This window comes from Bidens hawaiensis, unplaced genomic scaffold (genome assembly GCF_021521415.1).
Source record: "Bidens hawaiensis isolate Kalapana, Puna unplaced genomic scaffold, B.hawaiensis_p1.1 tig00000190_1, whole genome shotgun sequence".
Lineage (NCBI taxonomy): Eukaryota > Viridiplantae > Streptophyta > Magnoliopsida > Asterales > Asteraceae > Bidens > Bidens hawaiensis.
The window spans coordinates 7,989,250-7,999,254 of record NW_027491020.1 but is presented as its reverse complement, the minus strand read 5'-3'; the positions used below and the strand labels follow the sequence as shown (position 1 = coordinate 7,999,254).

Here is a 10,005-nt window from a genome sequence, read left to right as displayed (position 1 = left end):
ATAAATGATATCTATTTGGATCTATCCCTAATAAGAACAGCCCGGGTCATGGATCTTCATCATCGATCCATGACGTGAGAACCATTTTTCGGCCCGTTTTCCTGTTTGAGCTAATTCTCATGCCGGAGACGAATGTGTCGGTTGGATGATCAAAACTATGCCAAACTTCTTCTTCACCATGTCTAAGGACAAGATTTCCATTATCAAACAACACTGCATTTGCTGAGTGCATGTTCAAGCCATTAACCGACACATTCGATGTCCATATGACCGTGCTTCCACTTAAAACCACAAGGTTTCCGTCTTCTGAGAGGCGAAATGCGGATGGTGAATGTTTGGGTATTGGTGATGCTCTATTGGCAATCCATATGGCTGTTAGGCTGGGGATTGTGTTGTACCATATCCCTAAATAGGTGTTGGTGGAGTTGTTTAGAGTAAAGAAGCCTAATACAAACTTACCTCCTTCTGAGATTAAGGTTTGGTTGGAACTAATGGATTTGGTTATGGTGATGGTATCCTCACTTGCATAAAGTGGTGAGATAGAAGATGAGATCATAATGAGCACAAGACACCATAGCCATTGCATTTGCATTTGCATTGATGGTTCATGCGGTTTGAAATTTTGTTTAATCATTTCTTTAACTTAATTGCTTACAAGAATACTTTCATTTCATTTGTAAATAAAGCATTTGAACTTTGAAGCATTGGTTGTTGGATTATGTCAACGTGTGTGAAATCTTTATGATTTTTGAATATTGTATCATTAGGTAGGCCTTTGGACAATACTACATTTTGGCATACATAGCCTATAGGTACGAGGGAATCATTGAACTTGCCATTTACCTTTTTAAAAGTATGTATACAAACATGTCTTAAATTTCTTTACAAAAATGAAACTTTAGTAACTTTAGCCATCTTTCGGCAGTTTATGATTATATTAAATAGTCAAAATGAACATGTGTTCGAATAGAAGGATGCCACGTGGACCTGTAAGATGATGACGACCATGGGTGTTCAAAGTCGGATGCCTGGATTTTGGATATCTGGACCTTTCGGATAGTGGATTTCACTATCCGAATCTGAATCCGAAGTTATGATATCCGAAATTTCGGATATCAGATCGGATAATGAACCGAATATCTAAAAATAATAATTATAAAAGTTTTAAAAAACTACTTTTAAAAATAACTTTAATTTCGGAACTAAATAAATGAACATCACCATATTTTGGATATCCGAATCCAAAATTTCAGATATCAAATCGGATAATGACAGGATATCCGAAAATAGTAATAATTATAAAAAAATTAAAGAACTACTTTAAAAATATTTCGGATATCCAAATTATCCAAAAGTTATAATTAATCAATATTCATAATTTAGTAATTAAAAAAAATTAGATAGTACGAATATCCGAACTATACGGATTTTCGGATATCCAAAATTTCGGATAATTCGGATTCAAATTTTCAGATATTTCGGATACATGTTTGGATTTTTTTAAACACCCCTAATGATGACGACGCGTTAGCGACCTAGGATCATTATCGCTGTATATTATTGTAAAGCTAATAGGGCACGTAAATGGATATACATTAGATGTTAATGATTATTTTCACAATATGCAACATGAAATTATAAAAGAATGGCATACCTTTCTCATGTTTTGCATTAATGACAAATTTTTTTTTGAATATTAAACTTCATTCAAAAAAACGAGAGAGACCTCAAAACTAAGGCCCCCTCAACAAACCAATTACAACATGTACAAGGGGTACTTGACCCAATCTATCTTATCTATATTCGATCTAGCCTTTAACCATAAAAACGACATAGCTTTAACTACCGCCACAACCTTAATTACCTTCGGGTCCGAATTGTGAAAGACTTTCTTGTTTCGCTCTTTCCAAATAGCCCAACATGTCACCATAATAACACATCGAACAATCCTTTTACCTTTACCCGCCACTGAGGAGAAATCTTGCCAAGTCTTCAAGTCTTCGATAGTGTTACTAGAGGCCGGAACTAGGCGGCACCAACTCCACACCTTGCTCCAAACACCGAAAGCAAAACCACACGCAACAAAAATATGGTTGACTGTCTCCTCACCAACATTGCACATCGGACAATTTACACTAGGCAAATTCAATTTCCGTTTTACCAGTTCAACCCGTGTAGGGATTCTCTCTTTTTCCAGCCTCCAAACTAGCGCATTAACTTTGATTGGCACCCAGCTTTCCCATCGCATTCCTTGACCAGGATGCCCATAAGCATTTTGACGCATAGCCGTTTTAACTGTTGCCACAGAGAAGCCGTTGTTGGCGTTTTGATCCCACAACCAACAGTCAACAACCTTAGTAATTCGAACGACCGAAAGCATGTAAGCCACATCTTGAACCTCGGAAATCCCTTCAACGGAAGTCATACCCAGCTGCCAAAGATCCTTAATCGATGTCTGATCGCCTTCTGTCTTCAAACGAGCAGCAACCGTGACATTTTTTGGTCATTTATTGCGACCTCCATGAAGACTGATAATAACTTTTCGCCACATACTCTCATGCTCGTTTTTGAATCTCCATGCCCACTTTACCAGTAACGCCGCATTCACCTCGGAAATCTTAGAAATACCCAACCCCCAGAAATTTTTTGGTCTCGTGACAACTTCCTAAACAACCCAATGAACCCCTTTCCCATCCTTATTTCCAACCCATAAGAACTTTCGCGTCAATCTCTCAATGATTTCTACCATAGTACTAGGCGCTCGAAATATAGATAAATAATAAACCGGTAGGCTCGCAAGCACTGATTTTATTAACGTGATCCGACCTCCAATGGAGAGGACCTTCGCCTTCCAAGATTGCAGCATGCTTCTAACCTTTTCAATCACCGTATCCCAATGGGAGATACGGTTCATGTTAGCACCGATTTAATCCCCAGGTATAGAAATGGAAATACGCCAACGCTACATCCCATAGAGTCTGCCAAACTTCTAACTTCGGCTTCCGGAATCCCCACGCCATAAAGAAACGACTTGTGGACGTTTATTTTCATCCCGGAAACAATATGAAAAATATGGAGCAGCCTTGTAACTTGAACAATATTCTCGGGGGACCAAGAACCCATGATGAGAGCATCGTCAGCATACAACATGTACGAGATAATAGGACCATCACCCGGAGCCGAAATACCTTCAATGTCCCCCAACTGAACCGCTCTAGATAGTAAAGACGCCAAAGCCTCCATGACTATCAAACAACAAAGGGGACAAGGGGTCGCCTTGTCGGAGACCTTTTTTACAATCAAACTCGAACGTCGGGGACCCGTTCACTAGAACCGCGGACCGAGCAGATTGAATAATACCTCTAACCCATGAACACCATTTATCCGGGAACCCCATTTTTTGCATGATGGAGATGAGGAACTCCCAATTCACGTTGTCATACGCCTTCTCGAAATCTAACTTAAATAGAAACGCCTTTTTCCCCACCTTCTTCATCCAACCAACAAGTTCATTAAGGACAAGGGGACCATCAAGGATGAGTCTGTCCTTAAGAAAAGCCGACTGTGAATCGGAAACCACATCTCCCAACACTTTCTTAGTCCTGCGAGCCACTACCTTCGATATCACCTTATTTATAACCCCAACCAGGTTTATAGGCCTGTAGTCCTTTAAACCCAAAGGCGTTTTATTTTTAGCGACCAATGTAATATATGACAAACTGCACTCTTTGCTGATCATACCCGTGTCATGAAACTCGGCAAAAACCCGCATAAAATCCTCCTCTAAGTCCTCCCAAAAACATTTAATGAAACGAAAATTAAATCCATCAGGACTTGGAGCCTTATCCGACCCACACTCGAACACGGCGTCTTTGATCTCACCCTTCGAAAACGGAGCAGTCAACATACTAATATTTTCTTCGGATACTTTTTTCAACCCAGGACAAACTAAACCTGATCTGCTGACGTGCTTTTCTTTAAACATCTCTCTATAAAACCGCAACACTTCTCTCTTAACTAAAGAAGGTTTTGAAACCCACTTCCCATTCACCAAAACCCCTCGGATCATATTAGCCGCTTTTCTCCCATTCACACAACGATGGAAGTAAGCCGAATTATCATCACCAAAGGAGGCCCACTTCACTCTCGATTTCTGCTTCAAATCTTTATTTTTCAGCATCGTTAAACTAGCCAACTCTTTCTTGCTCTCCTCCCAAATCCATAAGTCTTGTTCATCAAGAGCCTTGTCTTCCATTTTATTTTCCAGCCGAGATATATCCTTCTGAAGCCGACTTATCTCCTCCCCTTCTTTGGTCGACCCACATTTCCACCAATTCTTTAATTCCCTTTTTACCTCAGCAAGCTTTTTAAATAAGGAGATATCTGCAAGACCCGCATAATAAGCATTGGAGAGAGCGTTTTTAACGACATCAAAACAATCATCCCTGTCCAACCAAGAGTCGAACCATTTGAATGGTTTGGGCCCATAGTTAGTATCAACAACTGTCAACAAAATCGGGTTATGATCTGATAATTCCCTGTTTAAAGCCCTGAAACAAGCCCTGTGCCATCTGTTAAAAAAATCTTGACAAACTAGGAACCTGTCTATCTTGCTCATCTTAATCGAATCACCAATACTCGTCAAATAAGTGAACTTGTTTCCCTGCATATTAAATTCTTGGAGACAAGCTTCATCAATAAAATTGTTAAAATCGTGAGCCGCTCTAACATTAAACCTCGAATTTTTTCTTTCCTCCACCCATCTAACCGAATTGAAATCTCCAAAACATATCCACATACCCAACTTACCCTGCATCAAACCCAAAAGGCTATCCCATAACACCCTTTTCTCCCCAACCTTCGGTGGCGCATAGACATTCACAATGTTAACCAAAGACCCATCTTCTATTAAGTTACCGGACACCAAAAGAAAGTGTTGCTCCTTAATAGAAGACACTTTCTTAAACTTCCTATTGTTCCAGACAGTAATAAGGCCACCTGATTTACCCCTGGCCCCAACTATATCAGCTTCAAAACCACCATTCCCCCAAACCGAAGCTATGTCGAAGTTACCCACATCAGCCAACATCGACTCTTGTAAACCCAAAACATCTACTTTATGATTAGACACCAATTTTTTCACCCAAGCCGGTTTCCCAACCGACCCAATGCCTTTAACATTCAAGGACAAGAAATTCATTTCAAACTTGTTTGTCGCCTTTCACCTTCAATTGATTCTTCAATAAGCTGTTCGAACCCTTGTAAGTTCGTCCCTAGCCGATCTCCAAATTCGATAGTTGCTTCCATTTCGCTTATCTCCAGATTCAAAACTTCTGTTGAAGTGGTAGTTTCGAAATTGTTGTTAATCAGTTGTTCCTTATCAGTGACTTCTTCGTCTTGTTCCAGATTATCCACCAATACCTGAAACGGGTTAGTAGAGCAAATTGGGCCCTCTCCTCTATTTTTCACCACATTATGGTCATGGGCTAAAATAAACGGTTCCAGCCCAAAAGGATCCTCAGTGACTTTGGACCCCTTATTGGGCCGATCGTTACTGCTCAAGTATTCACTTCCAGAAGCCTGGTCCCACTTCCCTATTTTTCTTTTTGTCTTTCTTACGTTTGTTATTTCTAAAAGATACTGGTTGACTTCGGTCAAGACAATTATTTATCAGAGAATCATTCCTTTCCAAACAATCCAGCTGTAATCTCTCCTCATAACTCCCACCATTAATTGCAGCATTAAATTCTCCTTGATCATTGGTCGAAAAATCCTCAGTTTCCAAATTATCGCTGACCGGAGGTACCACTGGAATTTCCATGTCAACCGGATTCCGATCACAACCATCCTCTGACTGACTCATCATATTATCAGCACCTTCAACGAAACTTGAAATCCATTCTTTCTCTTCCTCCTCTATCCAAATTTTATACGATTTGCCACGCCATTTAAGAAAAATAAATCCTGAATTCGAGAACCCTGATCAACTAACACTCCGAGATAATGGGAGGAAGAATCCACGTCCAGTTTCTTTATTAAGATTAATTAACTGCAGTTTTGTTCTTTTAATTTGCCCAAATATGCGGTTTTAGTTCAATAGTTTCAAATTTGTGATTTTCGTCCATGTGGTTTCATTTCACTTGCAATTAAACTCGAATTAATTAACCACGTTAAGTCTGGTCGTTAAACTCATCAGCATACTCCTCACGTGAGGAGCATTTTTGTCATTTTTCTCTCCAGATAAACCTCAGTCCTAATTCGTAAGCCCCCTCACGTGAGGGGCTGATGTGTATTTGGATAATAAAAATGAACAAAACTGTCCCTCTCACGTGAAGGGCACACTGATAGGTTTAACGACTATACTTAACGAGATTAGTGAATTCGGGTTTAATTGTAAATGAAATGAGACCATTGGGACGGAAATTTGAAAACTTGAAACTATTCGACTAAAACCGCGTATTTGGACAAACCACATGAACAACAAGTACGGTTCACTATATTATTAAAGTAAAACTTATTTTTTAGCCATAGTTCTAAAAGCCATCATGCTAGAAATTGAGGCTATATATGGTGACAGAAGAGTCGTCACTATAGACCCTAAATGTCGGTGTCCCCACGACATGCGGTCGTCAATGAGTTCGTCGCCATAGCGTCGGCTCTATTGGTGGCAAAAGTCATCGCCATAGACATTTAATTCAAAATAAAAGAAAGAAAAAAAATAATGTAAGCTATGATGACAATATGTCACCATAATACCTTTTTTAAATGTCGGGTTATTTTTATAAATCTCTCCTAAGCTATGATGACGACATGTCGTCAGGGAAAATAACAAAAGGTCAAAACCCTAAAATTTTAAAAAGCCTACAATCGACAAGGTGTCATCGGTATGGTTATCGTCACTATAATCTCAATTTTTAACCCATATATATTGGATGATATAACTCATCATCTAAGAATGACAAATCAACTCTTTTATATTTGATTACTAATAACTTATATCATTATTCATTAATATAGTCATATATTACTTAAAGGTGGGTTACCCTCTTATGATGACACCTTCGTCTTTTGGGATCAAAATATATGAGAAATTTATTTATATTTCGCTTTTTCTTTTAGGTGTATACAAGACATGATTGTTAATTATGAGACCAAAACCTTTATGGATTACAAAATCCTCAAATAAGTTATGAGAATCACAAAAACAAAAAAAACAAAATAAAAATGGAATGGAGAGTCAATATATTAGATTAACATATGCAATTTGTGATGTGAGTGCTTCTTAGTAATGGCAATCTTCTCTTTTGGGAGCAAGCGGCTAATTTAAAGTCCAAAATCACTAGTGGAAGGGGCACTACATATATACTAGCTAGGAGCCTAAGCATATAAAATGATTTGCCCTATAAAGTTGATGTGATTTAGCAAAAGGATTATGAACTTGGATCTGTAAAAGCTTTACATTATTATTATTATTGTAACATCCCAACCCGGAACAGGCTGACGTGTCACTTTTACAGATATCAAATCAATGCCACAATCTAAAATACAACAAAAATCAATGTAACCTATATCATATTCTTAAACCAAAATAAATTAACTTTTAAAAGCTTGAACTCCATTATTTTCTCTCATCACTAAAATTCCCCGAGTCCCGGATTGCCTGAAAACAAATAGGAAAACACAGACAAAGAAAACACGGCTGAGCCAAAAATTGCCCAGTAACGGATAGAACAACAGTACATGTAAAGACGAACTTACGTAAAGAAATATACATACTGAACTGAAACTGAACAAAGTTGACACTAAAACCCGATTCGGATATAAACTCAGAATCAACACCAAGTCAGAAACAAACGCTTACCAAAAATCCGATATACGATCGGAACATAATCAGATGTAAATATATATAAACATATTAAAACATATCAGAACTATAACAGAAGCATATACAGATACTAAACTACACGACTATGATGCAATAATAATAACAAAATAAGTCGGGTAAACAGAAACACCCAGATCCAGAAACAGAGGGGTACACAGTTAGCTACTCCATGCACCAATGAGATGGTACGTGTGGCGTACACGCATTATTCCATCCCCCAGAAATCAGAAGTCAGAAACAGAAATCAGAACATGACTAGGATCGATCCATACGCCCCTAAGTGGCCCTAATACTTCACAAGTACTAGTTAGAGACGCCGTGAACTTTAATTACGCACCGTCACGACAAGTGTCATGCCGTTGACGCCCCAACGACAAGTCAGAAATTGCTCGGGTAACAAAGTACTAAAACTAAAAACATATAACTAAAATATATTATATTAAAATAACTGAACTCAAAATATAACTGTCGCGTAAAGAAAATCCGTACTACAAAGTAACGGAATAGAGTCAATACTATAAGTAAACGAAAACAGAAACCGTAACGAAGTAACGGAATATAATGTATACTATGAGCGACAGAAACCAGAAACTGTACCTTAATATCAAGCAAAAATAAACTAGTTGGCTAGTCTTCAAGAATTATGAGAACCTACGGTTTATTTACATTTTGATTTAGTGACACCAACTTAATTTGCATCGGCCGGTTAGTTCGTTGATTTTCACCCACGACATACCATTTAAAATTCATAATTTATTGTTGAAAGTCACTGTCATAAGATCAGTTTATTCATTATCCAAGGACTTTTTAGCTTCAAATATATATGTGTTCATTATATAGTTATGAATCACTAAATCTTTACCTGCTTATTATAAAGGAACAAAAGTTAGCTTTACTCACATTATTATTGAAACCAACAAAACTCTTAGTTTACTTAATCATTCCTAAGTTTGGTTACTCGTTATTCATACCAGATATATATAAAAAAAGTTCATATCAGTTACATTATGGCTATTATGTTACGAACAGGTTATACAACATTCATGAGCCCTTTTGTGTAATTTAACTTAGATTTTAACAAAAACTTCTAATTAAACAAGGTTTTACGTCGTGGGAAATTGATCAACGATCACTGAGTTATCGGCTAAGATATATTAAAAACACAGACGAAACAGAAATACAGATCGTGTTCAGTACCTCGGCGGATGAGCGATAACAAATTCTAAGGAATAAGACAGCGGCTGCGCCGGCACAACACAAACGCTTACGGCTGGGTACAGAAATCATAAGTTAAACGGCTTCGATTACGGCAGAGATGCCGATCGTTGTATTTCCCCGAGTGGCGGTTTAATGCGGTGTGGTTTCCTGATAGTGGTTCAACAGATCCGGCAAAGGGTCGAGGGCAGCGGCGGTAATGGTGGCGATTTGTAAAGTGGTGGTGGTGGTGCGATGGTAAAGCAGGGAGCACAATCAAAAGCTGCTGTAGGGTTTCTGATTGTATGATATTTAAAGGAGTAATAAAGGCCCAAATTTTCGATTTAATGGTTTAGCTTTGAGATTAGGATAACTCCAAAATTAGTTTTGGATAGAAAAACGTAGATGACCATCGGTGCATGTCTCAAACTCGGTTTTAAGAAACGGCAATTTATTTCCTCTTTTACACAACAAACCTTTTACTTTATTATTTGTTTTAACTAACCCTAAACTTATAACTACTATATTTAAGTTATATATTCTAATAATATTTACTTGAAAACGTTAGATTATTTGTCATTAACGCTCTACCAGTTTAAGCAGACGCTAACACTTTTAATTATTGCCGTACTCGACAATTGTTATTTTATTGTTAAAAAAATTCCGAGTATTACAATTATTATTAAGAAAATTGGATTCTAATAATCCAAACTATCACACCAATATTAATCCCAATTAACAATCTAGCCAGTGTTAATCCCAACTTTCAACTAACGATCCCATGCTAACGAATCATTAACTCCGTTTATTTTTAATTACACAAACTGTCCCTGTTGTTTACACATGTTACAAATTTATCTATCACAGATCTGCGATTCACTTTCTCTCTATTTCTGACCAACACAACTGTCACCGTTTTCTTTCTT

The 10,005-nt window shown here is 37.7% G+C and overlaps 2 protein-coding genes across 2 annotated transcripts; both read right to left on the bottom strand.

Moving 5' to 3' along the window:
• Positions 1 to 46: 46 nt before the first annotated feature.
• Positions 47 to 598, bottom strand: LOC143592799 (S-locus-specific glycoprotein S6-like). The gene has a single exon (XM_077072646.1). It carries the CDS (start codon positions 596 to 598, stop codon positions 47 to 49), a length of 552 nt encoding a protein of 183 aa, XP_076928761.1.
• A 1,158-nt stretch (positions 599 to 1,756) lies between these two features.
• LOC143592712 (uncharacterized) lies at positions 1,757 to 2,425 on the bottom strand. Its single transcript, XM_077072587.1, has one exon. The coding sequence runs from the start codon at positions 2,423 to 2,425 to the stop codon at positions 1,757 to 1,759; it is 669 nt and encodes a 222-aa protein (XP_076928702.1).
• Between the last annotated feature and the right edge of the window lie 7,580 nt (positions 2,426 to 10,005).

What these genes read in the sequence shown, in the direction of transcription:
- LOC143592712 (XM_077072587.1), bottom strand. Translation starts at nt 2,425, where the DNA reads ATGACTTCCGTTGAAGGGATTTCCGAGGTTCAAGATGTGGCTTACATG.
- LOC143592799 (XM_077072646.1), bottom strand. Translation starts at nt 598, where the DNA reads ATGCAAATGCAAATGCAATGGCTATGGTGTCTTGTGCTCATTATGATC.